This window comes from Primulina tabacum, chromosome 12 (assembly GCF_025594145.1).
Source record: "Primulina tabacum isolate GXHZ01 chromosome 12, ASM2559414v2, whole genome shotgun sequence".
Lineage (NCBI taxonomy): Eukaryota > Viridiplantae > Streptophyta > Magnoliopsida > Lamiales > Gesneriaceae > Primulina > Primulina tabacum.
Window position 1 is genome coordinate 30586901 of NC_134561.1, and position 21668 is coordinate 30608568.

At 37.7% G+C, this 21668-nt stretch overlaps 1 protein-coding gene across 1 annotated transcript; it reads right to left on the minus strand.

Annotated features, from left to right (window-relative positions):
• Positions 1–760: 760 nt before the first annotated feature.
• LOC142520330 (uncharacterized) lies at positions 761–1417 on the minus strand. The gene has a single exon (XM_075623331.1). It carries the CDS (start codon positions 1415–1417, stop codon positions 761–763), a length of 657 nt encoding a protein of 218 aa, XP_075479446.1.
• Between the last annotated feature and the right edge of the window lie 20251 nt (positions 1418–21668).

A 21668-nucleotide genomic window follows, 5' to 3' on the forward strand; every position in this document is an offset into this window, starting at 1 on the left:
TAAGTGGCAAGACAATCTATCCTTCTGGGTAAACCTCATGGCCAGCAAAGCCAAAGAGTGCAGTTTCTACAGCTTCTAAATGATAACCCTGCAAATCCATCTGCACAAATGCATCTTTAAAAATTACATTTACAGAGATGTCCGAGTCAATAAAGACTCTCAGAATGTCATAATTGCCACCCGGGCTTGGATAATCAGGGCATCATTGTGAGGCAGATTCACCACCTTCAAATCCTCCGGGCCAAAACTGATGATCGCCTCGTTCCTCCTTGTTCCCTCTACCTCCATACATTCCCTCCTACTTCTTGATTTTCTTGCCCGATTGGAGTCTCCATCAGTGGAGCCTCTTGATATCATTTTGATTAACCCCATGGCAGGAGGCGAATTCTTTTTTCTCTCGGGCTCGGGCTCCCTCCTTTCCCCGGGCTCATTCCTTACATTTCCCCTTACATCTCCTCCCCGGGCATTAGATCCTGGCTGCCGAGATGTCCAAGGCAACAATCTCGGTCTTTTGTTGGCTTGACTGGGTCTCGTGGCGAGAGGCAGGGCATATTCTCCCTTCAATGTTTTACAATCCTCGGTGTTGTGGTAACACACTTTGTAGAGAGTGAAGAATCCTCTCTTATCGGGCCGAGATAGTGGATAATCCGAGGCCAGATCTCTACTGCATTCCTGGACCTCCCTCTCCCGGGCAATCTTGAGGGGCACATGATGAGAAAAATGCCCTGAATTACCCCTTCTCTGTCCTTTCTCCTCGGGCTTAGATACCCGATCTCCTCTCTCCTTCTTCATAGCCTCTCTCTTCTATATTGATATACTTCTCTGCCCGAGACAATAAGTCCTCGAAATCCCCGGGCACCTTCTTAGTTAATGATTTGAAAATTTCACCCTCCCTCAAGCCTTGGGTGAATGCGATAGTCTTTGTTTCAGTGGCACAAGTGGGGACATCCAAAGCCACTCTGTTGAATCTTCTGATATAAGCCCTTAAACTCTCATCCGGGCTCTGCTTGACCTCGAAAAGACTAAAAGCAGTCATCTTGTACTTTTTGCTGCTGCTGAAATGGTGTGAAAACACCTTTTGAAAGTCTTTGAAAGAACTAATACTTTGAGGAGCCAAACCCTCAAACCATCTTTGAGTCGAATCCACCAATGTTGTCAAGAACACCTTACACTTGATTCGATCAGTGTAACAGTGCAGCATGACCATATTTTCAAATCTGGCCAGGTGTTCTTCGGGGTCTGCGTTGCCATCGTAATCCTTCACTTTGGCAGATTTGAAATTCCCGGGAAGAGGTTCTCGGAAAATTATCTCAGCAAACGGGCATCCCTTGGTGACTGCCCTGGAAGTACTCCGGCTCTCCAACTGCCCTTCCAGTACCTTCATCTTCTGCCTTAACTCCAACAACTCTTCCGCCATAGTAGGAGATTTGGACCCGGCGCTGGACTCCTCGTCTTCTCCTCTTACCTCCTCCTCCTCCCTCAACTCCTGCTCTTGCTCCTGCTCACGCTCTTGTCTACCTCCGGGTGGTGTAACATGCTGAGAAACTTATTTTCTGGTCATAGCTTGCTTTACCGCATCGGATATAATTTTTTTTAACTCTTCCGGGGTCATGGTAATGAGATTTGGCCCGGTGTTATGAACACCACCCTGTCTCGAAGTCTGACCTCCATCTTCCTGAGCCCGAGAATTATCTTGGTTAGTTCTTCTTGTACGAGCCATATCAACGTCTTAGCCTCAAGTTTCCCACAGACAGCGCCAATGATGTGATCCCGCTGAAATGGGTGAGCCGGGTTAGGAGCTCCAACGGATCAAATCAACAATTTATAGTGTTTGGGAATTTTGAGTGAAGATAATGGCTGTGATAGCACCTGCAAACAATGAAAAGAACTCGTGAATGGGCGCTAGAGAGGTGTACGGCGTGGCCACTCCGATGCTAAAGTCAGCAGATTTTCAGATGAACACAAGCAATATTTGAGAGAAAATATGTAAGTGCTTTAGAGTTCAAAGATTTCAGAATCCTTAAATGATATTAATACCTGCTATTTATAGTAGGAAAATGAGGTAGGTACCTTGATTCTCGTGCCACCTACTAAGTATGGCAAGTCGGCTGCCCATACTTGTAGCTTCTGATGACTTCCAAAATACTCCAAGTCCAAGTTGCTCTGACAGATTTAGACGGCCTGTATCAATCACATTCGAGTGTGGTGCAATTCTCGAGATGGCCTGGATAGTAGGGTACCCGGGTATTTGCTTGAGAGCCCGAGATATGATGATAATTTCTTGGGAAGAAACGAAGTGCCCGAGTTCTGAAGAAAATGCCCGGCCTAATGGCTCTGATACGGACTATCCAAGTAATAAACCGGGTTAACAACAACTCGGATCCTTATGAAGGTATCACCAGTATCAAATTTTGTTTTCGAGGTCCCAAAATCCCCATTATTTTTTAAAAGAAAGCAAAATTATTACAAAATGAGAAACTCAAACATTGACTCTGAATCCAAACATTTTGCATCAATGTCTTATATCGAAGTCATATTTATTATGTGTACGTATTGCATGCAAGATTTACCATATATATAGGATTTGGGGGTTAAAAATAAGCAACCCTCTCTTCTTTTATTATACTCCATTTCAACATAATGAATTCTATCTATGGTCTCTTCTCTTATGATATCCTCATAAGAGTCCGGATCATAGATTGTTGGATCCCGGTTTTCTACACGCCCAAACGCAGCGGAAATTTTAAAATTTTTATTTTATTTTGACAATCAAAATATGATTTACTTTGGGCGCTCGTATGATTTTATCATAAACATTCATAGGATGTTAGAAAATTATACCTTTGTGAATTAATCACGTGGCTCCAACTAATCCGATATAAACGGATTAGCTCTTGATGAATCCCTTCGAACTTTCTTCAAGAACTCTTTATTTCAATCTTCTAATCAGGTCCACGACTAGATGATTTGTTCCTCTTCTAATTTGCACTAGAAAATATAGAAGAGATTTTACGTTGGAGACTAAAACGAGAGGCGGCTCAACCTTGGAAAGAATTAGAGGAGGCCGAAATTTGCAAGGTTGATGGAGGCTGATTTTCGAAAAATACTTATGGTGGTGGCTAGGGTTTTTGACTTGCATTCCCTATTTATGATTAAGTCATAGCCTAATTATATAATTAACATTAATGGGCTTGATTTAATTAATTGGGCTAGTCCAACTAGTTTAATTAATTTAATCAAAGTCCATTAAAACTTTAATTATTTAGTATGTTGGACTTGTACTCCTACAAGCCCATTAAACATATTATCCACCATATTTAATTAATTAATCAACTCAACTTTTGAGCTTAATAAATTAAATACACTATAAATTCAACATTTGAATTTAATTTTTAAATTATAAATTCAACTACTTGAATTTTCATCACCTCCAAAATTTAATATTTACTAAACCCAACTTTTAAGTTTAATAAATTAAATTATCAAATTTTATAAATTCAACTCCTTGAATTTATTATCTCCAAATTTCATAAATTCAATTTCTTGAATTTACTATATCATAAATTCAACTCCTTGAATTTATTTTCTCAAAATTTAATTATCATAAATTCAACTCATTGAATTTACTATATTATAATATAAATTCAACTCCTTGAATTTATTCTCTCAACGGGAACAAACGATCCAGTGCTTGTGTGACCCTCAATGGTTCAGGGATACAGCTAGTCGTGGGTTCACAACTCTTTGTGATTCAGAATAATATTTATTCTTATTCGGGCTTACCCTAGTTAGCCCCATTCTTTTCATCAACACCTTGATTAAGAATGTCAGAACTCATTTCTGATTGCACCCATCGGATCATGGTAAGAGCGTCTAGTAGCATCGTCCCATGATCCCCTAGGTATCACTGATAGTGACTGCAAGAACCAGTCGATTATGATTAGCGTACAGTACGGTCCCTTCATCTCATATATCCCGATCGAATCTGCAACCATTGGTTCATCGAGGGTTGCATATTAATTCGATAACTATGTGATAACTATAATAGTGGCATCGCATGTACTATTGGAGAACTCCTTCTCCAACGTACATCTCATACTCTGGCCAGAGATTCCATGCACTATTATTACATCAGATCACATAGGATATCCACACCCGCAGGTGAGCGGTGAATCCCCGACTACAATGCACTGGCTCCTATATGTGTCGCAACTGTACCCAACCTCGCCACCTGATGACTCTCCTGGAGCCGGTAAACGAGTCAAAGCACAGCCCTAGCATATAGAGCCTTAGTGTTGTCCCGGATCGTAAGGACTAATGGTGTACAATTATAACCACAGACTTATCCTCTCGATGAATGATAACCACTTGGAAAGTCCGAGGGAGGGTTGTTCGGTATAATCATCATATGACTACCCATCTGCATGTTTGGACATCTCTATGCCCTTACCAAGAAACGCAGTACACAACATCACAGATGCTAGTCTCGAGCTCAAGCGACCTTTATCCCTGTTTTAGGCGGCTGAATCGACTAGGAACGAATTTAGAATATGCAGTGTTTACAAATGAGTTTCAACATCGAATTACGATTCATTTGTATTAAAGCATAATCAAGGACTTTATCTATGCTACTTGCATGAGTATACAGATAAAGTATAACGAAACCATTAAATGTTAAGTTATATTAAAATAAAGATTGTTTATTTCACTTGAGTCAATAAATTCCCTAGCCAACCGTTGGCTTGCAGGGCATCTACTCTAACAATCTCCCACTTGCCCTAGAGCCAACTACCCTTAATCCCATTGCTTCGCGATGCTTTTCTAACAATGGTCCTGGCAAGGGAAAGGTAAGTGGATCAGCAACATTATCTGCAGAAGGGGCTCTTTCGACTGATATGTCTCCTCTTCCCACAATCTCCCATATGATGTGGAACTTCATTAGTACATGTTTGGATCGCTGATGAGACCTTGGTTCCTTTGCTTGCGCAACGGCACCAGTGTTGTCCCAGTACAACGGGACTGGATCAACTCCATTAGAAATAACGCCCAACTCTTGGGCAAAATTTCTCATCCAAACTACCTCTTTGGCTGAATCAGATACAGCAATGTATTCAGCTTCAGTGGTGGAATCCGCAACGGTGTCTTACTTGGAACTTTTCCAAGAGACAGCCGCACCATTAAGCATGAATACAAAGCCAGAGGTCGATTTCGAATCATCTACGTCACATTGGAAGCTAGAATCAGTGTAACCTTCCAATTTCAATTCTCCACCCTATAGACCATGAACAAGTTCTTAGTCCTTCTCAAGTACTTAAGAATATCTTTCACGGCCTTCCAATACATTGGACCAGGGTTTGCCTGATATCTGTTTGTAACACTCAGAGCGTAAGCAGCATCAGGACGTGTCTATATCACACCATATATGATACTACCAATGGCCGACACATATGGAATTCGTGTCATCATCTCTATCTCTTCATCAGTTTTGGGACACATTGCCTTAGATAGAGTAATACCATGACACATTGGTAAGTATCCTCTCTTGGACTCTTCCATAGAGAATCGTTTTATAATGGTATCGATATAGGTGGCTTGGGTGAGTCCGAGCATCCTATTTGATCTATCTCTGTAGATTTGTATTCTCAATACGTAGGATGCTTCACCCATGTCTTTCATGGAGAATTTACTGGCTAACCATACTTTAGTTGATTACAGTAATCCTACATCATTCCCAATGAGCAGGATATCATCAACATAAAGTACTAGGAATGTCACTGCACTCCTACTAACTTTCTTGTACACTCATGGTTCCTCAGGATTCTTAGTAAAACCAAACTCTTTGATAGTGCTATCAAATCTGAGGTTCCAACTCCTTGATGCCTGCTTGAGACCATATATTGATCTCTGAAGTTTGCATACCTTATGCTCACTTCATACTGATGTGTATCCCTCAGGTTGAGACATATAAATTTCTTCTTTGATGTCTCCATTGAGGAATGCGGTCTTCACATCCATTTGTCATATCTCATAGTCATACCATGATGCTATGGCTAGTAGTATTCTAATGGACTTAAACATAGCAACTGGTGAAAAAGTTTCCTCATAGTCAACTCCTTGTCTTTGAGTATAATCTTTTGCAACCAGCCTGCTTTGAAGGTCACTACCTTCCCATTCGCCCCAAGCTTTCTTTTGTAGATCCATTTGCACCCTATGGGAACGATTCCCTCAGGTTGATCCACCAATGTCCAGACTTGGTTTGAATACATAGAGTCCATTTCTGACTGCATGGCTTCAAGCCATTTGGTTGAATCAGTATCATATATTGCTTCTTTGAAATTCATTGGATCACATCCAACACAAGGCTCAACATGGCCTTGTTCATGAAGAAGTATATATCTTGCAGGTGGTCTAATAATCCTATCAGACCTTCTAGGAGCTTGTACTTCAACTACTGGTTCTTGGGGATTAGGTTCAACTACTATGTTGAAGGAGTATCTTGAATTTCTTCAAGTTCTATCATCTTGCCTTTTTCTATCTAATAGAAATTCCTTTTCCAAAAAGGTGGCATTTCTTGAAACAAACACTTTTGCTTCATTGGGATGATAGAAATAATATCCAACAGAATTCTTTGTATATCCTACAAAGTAGCACAAAGTGGATCTACTATCCAATTTGTCTCCCACTGTCTGCTTCACATAAACAGGACATCTCCATATTCTCTCGTAAGAATATTTGGGAGTTTTTCTCATCCATATCTCATATGATGTTTTATGCAATGCTTTAGTATGGACATTATTCAACAACATTGCCGCGGTTTCAAGCGCAAAGCCCCAAAACGATTTCGGCAATTCAGTAAATCCCATCATAGATCGAATCATGTCCAACAAGGTTTGATTACGACGTTCAGAAACACCATTCAATTGTGGTGCTGCTGGTGGAGTCCATTGTGAGAGAATCTCATTCTCTTTTAGATAACCGAAAAATTTAGTACTTAAGTATTCTCCACCTCGATCAGATCGAAGTGCCTTAATACTTGTTTGCAGCTGATTTTCTACTTCAGATCTGAACTCTTTGAACTTTTCAAATGCTTCAGATTTGTGTTTCATCAAATAAACATACCCATACCTCGAATGGTCATCAGTAATGATAATGAAGTAGGATTGCCCATATTTTGTGCTAACACTTAGTGGGCCACAAACGTCTGTGTGGATCAAATCCAACAGACCATGCTCACGTTCCACGTTTCCATCGAATGGAGTCTTAGTCGTTTTTCCTTTTAGACAAGACTCACAAGCAGGTAGAGAATTTATGTCTGACAAGTCAAACATGCCTTCTCCCACTAGTTTGTGCATCCTTCTTTGGAAAATGTGACATAGTCTAGCGTGCCATGTTTGTGTGGGATTTGGATCATCTAACTTTCTTTTGTTTGTTGTTGAAATCATGTTTATTTGGACATTCACTTATCATTTCCAGAACATTTCTGGCACATATAATTTCTTATGTCCGAAATTCTTGCAGTGAAATAAATATGTTCTAAATTATTGGGCTTTGTAGGCCTTTTAAGTGTCTTTCAGAGTTTGCCTTTTATTGGGATTGTTTTTCTTGTGAGGGGCAGAACATTTCTTTCCCTTACCTTGTGGGCCATTTTCGTCTGACGAGAGGCCCATTAGAAAAACAACGATTCTTTGTTTTATGGTGATATCATAAGTTATAAGCGTATTGACTAGCTCTTCAAAGCTATCATCTATCTTATCCAAATTGAAGTTCACCATAACCCCGTCAAATGAGGAAGAGAAAGACAACAAATTGATGTCATCAATTAACTCGTTAGGAATCACATATTCCAGGCCCACCACATTCTCAATAAGCCCAGTCATACGTACACCATGCTCATGGGCCATAACCCCATCTTGCATGCATGTAGTCATGAGCTTTTAAAAATGGTGTGCATCAAAGTACGGGTTTCATGTACCATGCAACTCTTGCATGTGTATTCGAATGTCAGCAGCATTCAAAATTTCCTCAAATTGTCCCTACAGTTCATTTGACATAGAAGCGAGCACATCACACTTTAGCTTGCGTACTATGGTCCTACCATCTTGCATGCTTTGTCAGTTCAGCGGGACTTACATTAGTGTGTATGTCATTTTCTCCGAATTTAGAACAATTTTTCCCAACCAGTCTTGAAAATTAGATTCGGTTAGCTTGTTAATAACAAAAATGGATTACGTGACGAAATCAAAAATATACTGATACGAAAACAGAATAATGGTTGCTGATTATTTTAAAATAATTTTAAGATATAAAATATGGATTTTATTTTATAAATTTTCCTCCCACTATTTTGACATTTTCACCACCCTCTGATGAAAAAGAGAAATCGTATTTCCTTAGTGGGCACGTAGAGTCCAATTAGCCAATTATAATCTCGAATAATATTAGCCAATTATAATTTCTAAAAGGTAGAATCCAATTGCATCCCTATGCAACCTCCGCGTGTTTTGCCTCACGTTTAATAAGGACCCAATAACATGACGCCGTTTATTTTCGCGTGTCAAACTGACCCATCAATATTGAATTGTAGTAGACGGTCGCCATGAGTTCCCCCAATAATATGAGCCGAAGTCATGGGAGTTCCACTCAATTCACATCATATGTCCGGTGGAAGTCACAGCTTTCCGGCGTATAGGCCTCCCCAATAATATGAGCCAGACACTGTCCGCGTGTAGCGATCAACATGCAACCACGGTTGATGGAAGGCAAGAAAAAATTAAACTCTTTTAATTTTTACTTTTTCGGTTTGATATAAATTTTGAATCATATTCAAAATGAGGGATTTTAATTTTAAAATTGTCTCATTATTTTAATTTAAAAATCGCGTGCCACGAGTTTGTATGTTTGCCGGATTCATGCAACTATATTATCTAATAATATACATACATGCATACTACTATATATCGCATATATCATAATATGACATTCAACAATAAATAAGGATGATCGATTGCCAACACTATTAGATCCACGTGAGCCATACATGGATCCGGGTCCAAAACCTAGGTGAATGCAGGGATGCAAATGCAACTATTACAAGAACTTCTAATATTTTACATGTCTTCATCTCGTTCATCGGGCCCACCATCTTCCAGTCTTGATCTCCCACTATTTCTAATAATTACATTTAAATAGCCATGGCACATAAGGGATACATCTCATGGGGTGGGAACAGGCCATAAACCAGGCCCACTTTAATAATATCAAATATTAACAAAATGAATAAAAAACAGTAAAATATCTAACATACACCTAACACATTGGTCAAGGCTCTCGATCATCCTTCATGCATTTAATATCAAATATCAAAATCAATTTAATTAAACAATTTAATTAATTAGTAAATCATATATCTAATAATTTTATCACTAACCACCACAATTATTAAAGAATTTAATAAATTGAATAAACTCATTTATTTAATTTCCAATTAAATTAATAATAATTGATTTCTTGTAAAACTCATTTTTAGCATAAATAATTAAAATCATATTTTAATTATTTATTTTACAAGAAAATTATTAATTTTCCAAAAAATAATTTTCCAAAATAAAAATTGAATCATTTTCCAAAAATATCAATTTTGCCCAAAAATTTGAAAAATCAGAAAATTGCACCCTGGGCCGAAACAATTCAAGCCCGCCATTCAGCACGCTTCCCGAGATGATCCCGGGAAGCCGCCCGCCCTGCCCGAACGTTTCGGGCAGTGGCGACAGCCCCTGTGCGCGCAGGGCGCTGCGCGCTGGCGTGCAGGACGCCGTGCGCGCTGCGCGCTGGCGTGCAGGACGCTGTGCGCGCTGCCCTGCTGCACGCGGGCGTCCGACGTCGTGCGCGTCACTACGCACACGACTGCCCGAAACAGTTCCGGGCAGATTAAAAAAAAAATTTTTTTTGTTATCTGGAAAAAATAAAATTTTTTATGGTGCATCAATTTTCTGAAAAATTTTCTTGTGTGGTTAGAAATAAATTTTTCAATATGATTTAAAACCATACGATTTAGAAAGCCCTGGCTCTGATACCACTGTTGGATCCCGGTTTTCTACACGCCAAACGCAGCGGAAGTTTTAAAACTTTTATTTTATTTTGACAATCAAAATATGATTTGCTTTGGGCGCTCGTATGATTTTATCATAAACATTCATAGGATGTTAGAAAATTATACATTTGTGAATTAATCACGTGGCTCCAACTAATCCGATATAAACGGATTAGCTCTTGATGAATCCCTTCGAACTTTCTTCAAGAACTCTTTATTTCAATCTTCTAATCAGGTCCACGACTAGATGATTTGTTCATCTTCTAATTTGCACTAGAAAATATAGAAGAGATTTTAGTTGGAGACTAAAACGAGAGGCGGCTCAACCTTGGAAAGAATTAGAGGAGGCCGAAATTTGCAAGGTTGATGGAGGCTGATTTTCGAAAAATACTTATGGTGGTGGCTAGGGTTTTTGACTTTCATTCCCAATTTATGATTAAGTCAAAGCCTAATTATATAATTAACATTAATGAGCTTGATTTAATTAATTGTGCTAGTCCAACTAGTTTAATTAATTTAATCAAAGTCCATTAAAACTTTAATTATTTAGTATGTTGGACTTGTACTCCTACAAGCCCATTAAACATATTATCCACCATATTTAATTAATTAATCAACTCAACTTTTGAGCTTAATAAATTAAATACACTATAAATTCAACATTTGAATTTAATTTTTAAATTATAAATTCAACTACTTGAATTTTCATCACCTCCAAAATTTAATATTTACTAAACCCAACTTTTGAGTTTAATAAATTAAATTATCAAATTTTATAAATTCAACTCCTTGAATTTATTATCTCCAAATTTTATAAATTCAACTTCTTGAATTTACTATATCATAAATTCAACTCCTTGAATTTATTTTCTCAAAATTTAATTATCATAAATTCAACTCCTTGAAATTACTATATTATAATATAAATTCAACTCCTTGAATTTATTCTCTCAACGGGAACAAACGATCCAGTGCTTGTGTGACCCTCAATGGTTCAGGGATACAGCTAGCCGTGGGTTCACAACTCTTTTTGATTCAGAATAATATTTATTCTTATTCGGGCTTACCCTAGTTAGCCCCATTCTTTTCATCAACACCTTGATTAAGAATGTCAGAACTCATTTCTGATTGCACCCATCGGATCATGGTAAGAGCGTCTAGTAGCATCGCCCCATGATCCCCTAGGTATCACTGATAGTGACTGCAAGAACCAGTCGATTATGATTAGCGTACAGTACGGTCCCTTCATCACATATATCCCGATCGAATCTGCAACCATTGGTTCATCGAGGGTTGCATATTAATTCGATAACTATGTGATAACTATAATAGTGGCATCGCGTGTACTATTGGAGAACTCCTTCTCCAACGTACATCTCATACTCTGGCCAGAGATTCCATGCACTATTATTACATCAGATCACATAGGATATCCACACCCGCAGGTGAGCGGTGAATCCCCGACTACAATGCACTGGCTCCTATATGTGTCGCAACTGTACCCAACCTCGCCACCTGATGACTCTCCTGGAGCCGGTAAACGAGTCAAAGCACAGCCCTAGCATATAGAGCCTCAGTGTTGTCCCGGGTCGTAAGGACTAATGGTGTACAATTATAACCACAGACTTATCCTCTCGATGAATGATAACACCTTGGAAAGTCCGAGGGAGGGTTGTTCGGTATAATCATCATATGACTACCCATCTGCATGTTTGGACATCTCTATGCCCTTACCAAGAAACGCAGTACACAACATCACAGATGCTAGTCTCGAGCTCAAGCGACCTTTATCCCTGTTTTAGGCGGCTGAATCGACTAGGAACGAATTTAGAATATGCAGTGTTTACAAATGAGTTTCAACATCGAATTACGATTCATTTTATTAAAGCATAATCAAGGACTTTATCTATGCTGCTTGCATGGGTATACAGATAAAGTATAACGAAACCATTAAAAGTTAAATTATATTAAAATAAAGATTGCTTATTTCACTTGAGTCAATAAATTCCCTAGCCAACCGTTGGCTTGCAGGGCATCCGAGATATTAAATGGATAGTCCAAATCAGAATCAGTGTGCAGGATGATTTCTTCAGCAGTCGGGCAGGTGAATGCTCGGGACGTCTTCTCCTCGGACAACCATAGGCCCAGGCTCTCATACAAGCTCCCGGGAACTTTATACCCGGACTACCTCGAGAAGCGCACCTCACTCGAGTGCATCAGTATGAACTACCTTATGCTTGGCAATCATTACTGTCAACTACAGAGGTTTGGCTTGTCAAAGAAATCATCAGAAGTAGGGTATGAGCAGCCATCTTACCATACTTGCAGGTGAACACTGAAAACAAGGTAATAATGGGATTTTCTCCTATAAATAGTAGGTCTACATCTCATTTAAAGGATTCTGGAATTTGGTATCTTGGAAGCACTCACATATATCCTCATATTTATTGTCATTTTTCTTCATCTTCAATCTGCTGACTTAAGCATCGAAGTGACCACGCCAGACACCCCTCCGGCGCCCATTCACGAGTTCATATTCTTGTTTGCAGGTTACGTTTGAAGTCATAGCCCTTGCTCATTTCCCCAATCAAAAACTCTTATTATCATCCGGTGGATCGCTCCGACCCAGCTCAACCAATTCACCTGATATCATCTTATATGCTAATTTGTTGCAGATTTTCGTTTTCATGAATATTGTCCCGCCAAAAACCCCGTGGCTTGATGTCATTACCTCTCCTACTCGGGTAGAGGACATAGGTTCTAATCTTCATCCTCGATGTTCATCAAATAAACTTGTTGTAGTTGGACTTGAATATTTTTTTTAAAAAAAATAGTAGTCCAAAGTTAACATAAAATACCTCATCGACCGATATTGACCAAGATTATTTTACAAATATCCCTCGATCGATTGATCATCTCAAACATCACGTCCATGGAGTCATCTGCTTAATCCTGAACAAACACGAGAGGGAGCTTCCCAATGGGCCCATCCGCCATCACTCTCCCTTTTATCCATTGACTGTTGCTGCTTGTTCTTAAGTTCTCGGGCACTCGCATTATTCACTGACTTACTCCTCTGTTTGCATCGATTTTCACGGTGAATCTTGGAACCCATGATGACATGTGCTAAAAGTTAATGTGTTGTATGAATTTTATATGGTCAATTCTAGTTCTGGTTGTCAGAGTAGATGTTAAGCGAGTCAACTTGTGGTTTCAGTTTTAATTGATTTTTATGTAAAAACAATATTTATTTTGATAATATTTTGTGGTTTTATCTAATAGTTCGAAATACGTAGGAGTCAACGCATTGTAGTCGAAAATTCACTGCTTGCCTACGGTGAAGATATCCTATGTGATCTGATGAGTTAATAGTGTAAGGAGTCTATTGCCAAAGCAAGATATGTACTTTAGGGAAAATGTTTTTCTAGTTGCACATATGATGTCATTACTTTTACTCAAAAACATATCACACTTTATCGAATTTATTTACAACTCTCGATATACCAGTGACTCGGATTTGGTTCAAATATATGAGTTGAAAGGATCGTACTGTACGCTAACCATAACTTAAGGTTCTTAGATGTATTATTAATGATACTTATGAGATCATGAGACGGTGTTACTAGAAACTCTTATCATGATCCAATGAGAGCAATTAGACTTGAGTTCTAATGTTCTTGATCAAGGGATTCCTGAAGAACCCCGACGATGGTTATTTCTTCGCGTTAGCCCTTTCTAACACTAAATTTTGGGACCATTGCCACATAAACATTAAATTATGGCCAACATTATTATTATTATTATTTATAAAATCCCCCACACCCTGGAGATGCTTCACCCAATGGCAAAATAGCCTCCCAACTCCTCCCAAACTCTCATGCCTTATTAGGTCCCATTCCAAAGTTTTTCATAGATGGAGCCAAGTGATTCTCCAAAGAAAATATCGGTGAACATTCTGGATAATCAACAAATGAATTGAATGTTGATTTTATGCACCAAATGCCCAAATTAAGAGATATGGACGACCTGCTAATATGAAACCAAAAAACGATCGTTAGAAAAGGGTCGGAGGTGTGCTCCAACGAATCCTCCTTGACATTTAAGTCAAATATTGGAAAATATATATGGATAAATGAGTACAGAACTCGTTAGTTTAAACCCTATACCGAACTTGATATTTATAAAAAGATAGAATACTATTCTTGGAAAAAAAATTGGGGTCAACTCCCCAAATCGAGGGTTATCTCCTACAAATTTGAGTGAGTTCACTATCCTAAGAGATACTTGTACAAAATGTGGATATTCGTTTTCAGAGCCAATCTTAACAATATTTGGGCCTGAGTCTAACTTTTAAAAAGTGGTCTCTGAATTATAATGTGTGTTCATATTTTTTTTTAGTTCCATAACAATTTTTCAAATTAAATTAATACCTTAAAGACAATATAAAAAACTAAATGAATAAAAATATCAAACATGTCTAAAATGATCACTAAAAAACAACCCGCCTAATAGTTTTAGAGCCAAAATCATTGAATACATCCACATCGACAGACTCAAGGACTTTTTTAGTATCAATCTTATTCTCATCCAATTCATTATCTTGTTCTCTGCTAATTGAATTATCAACCGTGTTTTCAACCTCTGCAACTATGTTTTTGTTTGAAACAAAGTACTTGTTGATATCTGCGGCTTGACTTTGAATCATTTCTTCAATCTTTAGCTTTCTTTCTTTTTTTTTTTTTTTTTGAGACCCAGATATGTACTTAGGAGGCATGATTAACCTCAGAATTCAAAAAATAATTCAATGAACAATTTAATAAATAAATGACAAAGAATTAAGATACAATCCACTGTTTATTCTAATTTTACACTTTCTCCAATATCCCTAAATTCTCAAAAGTGATTATGACTAAGTTAATCTATTTTTTTCATATAATTAATTCATCAATAGACCAAACCAATCACAGTAGTTACTAGAAACGTTTCACAATGTACTTGTAACTGTAACATTAAATGAGTTGACAGTCTTAGTTTTGGTGCGAATAATATAGATCCAGGATTAATAATTAGAGCCGAACTACATGGGCAACAAAGATTAATTTATTCCCATAAATTAATTTTTCGACCTTATAGTTTTAAATTATTGAAGATTAAAGTAAATCATTTAAAGTTATTTCTGCAGGGAGCACATCTTTGTGTGAAGTACTCCACTACAGGCTACAGTACTGCACGATTATTATTGGAAATCAGGTAAATTTATGGGAATAATGTGGCCCATAGTTCCATATCTGGATGCGTTACGCGTGTGCAAAACTGATTTACAAGCTTGAGTCAAACATCGACAAAGAATTCACAATGACAAGTACCTGAACAGGAGCAGGAGCGGCTGTCGGTGGTGAACTCACCGGCTCGGAAGCTAGCGGAGAAGTTGAGACCGTCGGTGGGGAACTTACGGGAGCTACTGCCGGAGGAACTGAAACAGAAGGAGCGACTGGAGGTGCAAAATTTTAAATCCCTTATAATACTTTAGTATTATATATATAATAATTTTTTTTTTAATTTTTGGGCCTCAAAAAAGAGATGGGTCTGAGTCATTGAACTCACTTGACTCCAAATAAGCACAGCCTGTTCGTTTTGTATCATGTGGGGAGATCGCCATTCCCGAACTCGGCCTGGTGGCTAACATCATTATTTTTGGACAAGTCACTTTCAAGTATCAGTTGTTATTTGTGTTGAAGAATTATTATTGAGGATTCATCTTCATATGTTAAAAACGGTCTATATCAAAACAAATCCATCGAGATCCTTAATTCAATTAAGAGCATAATGGGTATATTGGTCCACTTCCCCAAATTGATATACTGCCGATTTTGGTAAGATGTTTTGTCTTGAAACACACACATGATCTCCTTGTAAAGGAAAAAAATTTGTGTCAGACGGTCTCATGGGTCGTATTTTGTAAGACATATATCTTATTTGGGTCATCCATGAAAAATTATTACTTTTTTATGCTAAAAGTATTACTTTTTATTGTGAATATCGATAGAGTTAACTCGTCTCACAGATAAATATTCGTGAGACCGTCTCACAAGATACCTAGTTCCTTACAAAAGACCGGCCCAGAATACTCAGGGTGGGCTAAGAGGATTATATTTTAAATTTGTCATTAGAATTGGTAAATCATGATAGATATAAAGATAAATTTGTAATTAAAGTAATAAGTCGATCTCAAAATTAAAATAATCACAACTTATTATCATATTTGAGCTAGCCTGACGATGGTACACAAACTTCTCAAGCTTAGTAAAAGTCAATTTCCAATAGATGAGTTTATGTCCTTCGTATGCCGATAAAAAATGTGTACGTTTTTGTTCTTCACATGTATAAATGAACTGAGATGATGCACAATATTTTTTATTTGTCTCGAAAGATTAATACGAATTTGAATTTTATCAAATTTGAGAAAAATTAACATGTTCGAACTTTTTTTTTAATTTGAACTCAAGCACAAATTATTTTGGTCAATATTTTATAGGATCAATTGAGGGATAATCGTCGAGTTACAATAGTTCGGTTATTGAAATATTGAATTTTGATGAATTAAATCGATTTTGGTTTTCAAATCAAGAGGAAGACATTAAAAATAATTCTTCGAAGAAACAGATTAAACATTTTTTAAAATATTTAAAAGATATGCAATTTAATGAGAAAACTTTTTGGTTGAAACATTTTATTAAAAACTTGATATGTAATATTTTGGTATTTTAAGAACACATAAAATGCTTCAACAATGCATCTTTAAAACAGTAGAAATGATAAGTAAATGCAATATATAAATAGACACGAATTTATTTGTGGATATTCGCAAATTAACAACTCATATGTTATCATTTTTTCCATTTGGAAATGATCTACTAGAAGATTTGAATTTATACTACTCCTTGTACAAAATCATTTCAACTTAGGAATGATCTTTTGCTTAATTTGAACTCATAGTACACTCTCGATTGTTGGTCGCAATCTCATAATCCACAGAAGTTTAACGTCTCTTATACCAAGACAACAAACACGATCTTTAATGTCTTTATGTAAAGACTCACTCAACTAAATTTTGAAGCTCAACTCTCATGTATATATATGAGTGATTTTGTATGAGGATTTAATCTATTACAGTGTGTGTATTTATCAAATTTATCTTCACACTTGGGTTTGCTCTCATTTTAGCTTATTTCTTCATATAGACTGTACATGCTTTGAATCCCATTCAAAAGCTTGTATTTGATCTTCAAGATGTTGTATTTATAGGCTCCAAGAATGATATATATGTTATATACAAGAATATGACATTTTGGAAAGTTTCTGTAATGTTTCTGGTATTGAAACAGTCATTTTGCGCCTTGCTGATCACTTTTCCCGAGCTCAACTGATTTTGACGTTTTTTTCAGTTTTTGCTCATCTGCTCAACTAAACAAAACTGATGAGGTCTGCTGAAATCAGTAAGGTGCAGAACTTATATCTTCATCGTCATTTATCAGCATTTTACATTGCGATTCAAACTTTGACTTGTGAATATGATTTGTAGATCACCGTCTTAGCTTCGTAACTCATACGAAATTTTTTTATTTGGATAAACGAGTTGATCAGGCTGGCCAAAATACCACAACAGGTCATGCTCAACTGAATGTTGTTTTCATGCAATCAATTTGGTTTTGCAACCATCAGTTTGCCTAGATAACATCCGATTTAGCCTATTAACATGAAATAAAACTTGTTCCAAATTGGGTATTCTATTAAGTTGTCTTGGCGGCTAGTCATTCGGATCACAGAACTGTGAGACATCGTCAAAACACTGAAACGCGCCAAATTTTCAGTTTGCCTACAGTCGAGTTTCAGCTTTCATCTTGAGTTAACAACTTCACACTTGAATAAATATGTTAGAAACACAATAAAAAAATTTGTTATCATCAAAATCAAGATTGTTAGAGTTTCTAAACCCAACGATATTACAATCCATTGCGAGCCTTAATATTTTATTATGATAATATAATTATAATTATAAATTAAATAAATATATTTCGAGAGTTCGAGTATTAATTTTCAAGCAATAGTTCAAATAGTTTGCAAGAATGTTGAATTTTTCGTGCTTTAATTCAAACTGAATTCGAGAAAAAAAAAACTATTCAAACTCTGAATCGAACTTAAATATATCTAATTCGAGTCTTTAAAAATATTCATATTCAACTCAATTCGATTCGTTGTTCTAAGCCCCTACTGATAACATAGACTAAAAATATAATTTCATTACTCTACAATAAGTTAACAATTGATTTTTTTCCATAGTTTATTAATAAATTCTCACCCGCAAGAATTAAGTTAATTTAAATTATCATTTATTTATATCCCTTCCCCAAAATACAATTTTCCTCCATACATATTAATTTTTTTTTGTAAAAAATAACTTTAATACAAAAATTTAAATCAAGAAGCATTTATGAGATCAAGATACACATGCATAATTATTATTAGATAAATATGCAATTGATTTTACATGCCAATCAGTGGCAGAACCACGGATTCGTCTTAGAATACTTCAAAATCGCCATCTTAATAAAAATCTTCAAATATGATGTTGTCTAAACTTTATCTTATCATAATAAGTTGGAAAAATATATTAATTTATAGGAAAAAATAATAATTTATATTAGGGAGGTGATCATCTCAACTGTCGATTGATAATTCTGTTTAATTTAAATTTAATATGGTCATAATCATTATATATTATGTATATTTTAAGAAATGAAAAAATGCACATCAAGCGTTTGAGATAATATTTAGGGAAAATTGTTTTTTTTAATTTCGTATGTTTGTTTCTTTTTGATTTTGATTGTATATTTTTTCTTTTCGATTTTGATCTTTTATGTTATTAAATTTCATTTTTAGTCCGATATATTAGTGTTTTTGGCAAGTTCAGTAATTTTTCTATGTAATACTGACATGACATCAATTTAATGTTGATGTGATCCTGACGTGTGTAGTAAGTATCACCGCAACATGGAAAAATCCAATTATCCAAAAGATAGAGCTCAATAAGGTATTTTTAAGACTTGTGTTTCGAAATCTAGTGGTTATAATAAAATTGTTGGCAAAAAATAATGATACATGCTAGGAGAGTGATCAAAACATGATGATAAGTTGATGTATGATTTAAAATAGTAGAGTCACTTATCTATAACTTTTGATAAAACGACATACGCTGAATCTTAAGAAATCGACGAAAAATTGAAGAACACAAAAATTTAATGTGCTTAATTTGGTTGTAGTGGATGCACTTGTTTGTGAGTCCCATGTTACATATTCAATCCTGCCTGATACTTACGGGAAGTTTAGGGTCCGATCCAAGCAAGCGTCACTAATCCAGACACGGGCTTCAAAATTACCCTGGGCCTGAAATCACAAATAAAACCGTTAAGAGGGGGCCAGGAGGGTATCCTGGCGTAGCCCCTCCGACGCTCAAGTCAGAGACTGAGGATATATGGGGGGAGCAGCTAAGGGCGCTGCTGAAAACAATATAGTGAATGAATCTACTGAACACTCAAACCTGATATTTATAGGAGAATACCTGGGCCCTTGATGGGCCTGTCTTCCATTTGGGCTAGGGATGGGCCAGGGGTAATGGGCTCATCCATGGGGTATCACCAGTCTCCCCCTCCCGAGTCGAACTGAATCGCAGGTTCGAAGTTCGATTAGTCGTACTGTCCTCGGGTTACCGGGTGCGAGTTTTGCATTATCTTCCAGCCGTTCGTCAGTCCCCAAAAATTTGGAAACAAATCAAATCGTAATCCTAGCACCGCGTCAATTTATTCACAAGCTCTTTCCCGTCTACGCTCTACCTGTGCGCCAACCCTAGCACCACTCCACCATCAAACCGCACCACCATCCGCGACCCTCACACGTTCCCCACCACATCGCAGCGTCGAGCCACACCCCTGCCCTGCGCGCGCCTCACCATCGTCCGAGCACCCAGGCTCGCCGGCCGAGCCCATCGCCTCGCGCCGCGCCACGCCCTCATCGAGCAAACATTGTTCGTTAACGACAAACGAAATAAATTTTTCTAACACAGTATGCCCTCGTCGCCCCCATCTTCAAGGTCCTCTACTAAGCTTTTGAAGGGAAATAGTTTCCACTTCCCCGTGCCCTTGACTCCTCTGCTAAAATAGTTCATAGCAGAAAAATAAAATTCAACACTTCCACCCTCTAACTCCTCTGATAGGCGATGCCTTAGCATGAAAATAAAATTCAACGCGCCCACCCTCTAACTCCTCTGCTAGACGATGCCTTAGCAGGAAAATAAAATCAACACCTCCACCCTCTAACTCCTCTGCTAAGCCGCGCTTTAGCAGGAAAATAAAATCAACACCTCCACCCTCTAACTCCTCTGCTAAGCCGGGCCTTAGCCGAAAAATCAAACTCTCACCTCATCATCTCATAACTCCTCTGCTAAGTCGGGCCTTAGCAGGAAAATAAAATCAACACCTCCACCCTCTAACTCCTCTGCTAAGCGATGCCTTAGCAGGAAAATAAAATTCAACGCGCCCACCCTCTCACTCCTCTGCTAGGCGATGCCTTAGCAGGAAAATAAATATTCTCCACCCTCACCCTCAAACTCCTCTGCTAAGCCGGGACTTAGCAGGAAAATAAAATTCAACACGCACACCCTCTAACTCCTCTGCTAGGCGATGCCTTAGCAGGAAAATAAAATCAACACCTCCATCCTCTAACTCCTCTGCTAAGCCGGGCCTTAGCGGGAAAATAAAATTCAACGCGCACACCCTCTAACTCCTCTGCTAGGCGATGCCTTAGCAGGAAAATAAAATCAACACATCCACCCTCTAACTCATCTGCTAAGCCGGGCCTTAGCAGGAAATAAAATCAACACTTCCACCCTCTAACTCCTCTGCTAAGCGATGCCTTGGCAGGAAAATAAAATCAACACCTCCACCCTCTAACTCCTCTGCTAAGCCGGGCCTTAGCAGGAAAATAAAATCAACACCTCCACCTTCTAACTCCTCGGCTAAGCGATGCTTTAACAGGAAAATAAAATCAACACCTCCACCCTCTAACTCCTCTGCTAAGCCGGGCCTTAGCAGGAAAATAAAATCAACACCTCCACCCTCTAACTCCTCTGCTAAGCGATGCCTTAGTAGGAAAATAAAATTCAACGCGCCCATCCTCTAACTCCTCTGCTAGGCGATGCCTTAGCAGGAAAATAAATATTCTCCACCCTCACCCTCAAACTCCTCTGCTAGGCGAAACCTTAGCAGGAAATAAAATTTTTCTTCTCCCCAACTCTGCTCCTATGCTAGGCGATGCCTTAGCAGGAAAATAAATATTCTCCACCTCACCCTCTACTCCTCTGCTAGGCGATGCCTTAGCAGGAAAAATTTAACTTTTCTCCCCCCCCCCCACTCTTCTCCTCTACTAGGCGCAGCCTAAGTAGGTAAAACAAAATTCATATAATCCTCATAATACAAGAACAACCACGAACTTAATATAAGAACTTGGCTTTATTAAATATCAA

What these genes read in the sequence shown, in the direction of transcription:
- LOC142520330 (XM_075623331.1), bottom strand. Translation starts at nt 1,417, where the DNA reads ATGGCGGAAGAGTTGTTGGAGTTAAGGCAGAAGATGAAGGTACTGGAA.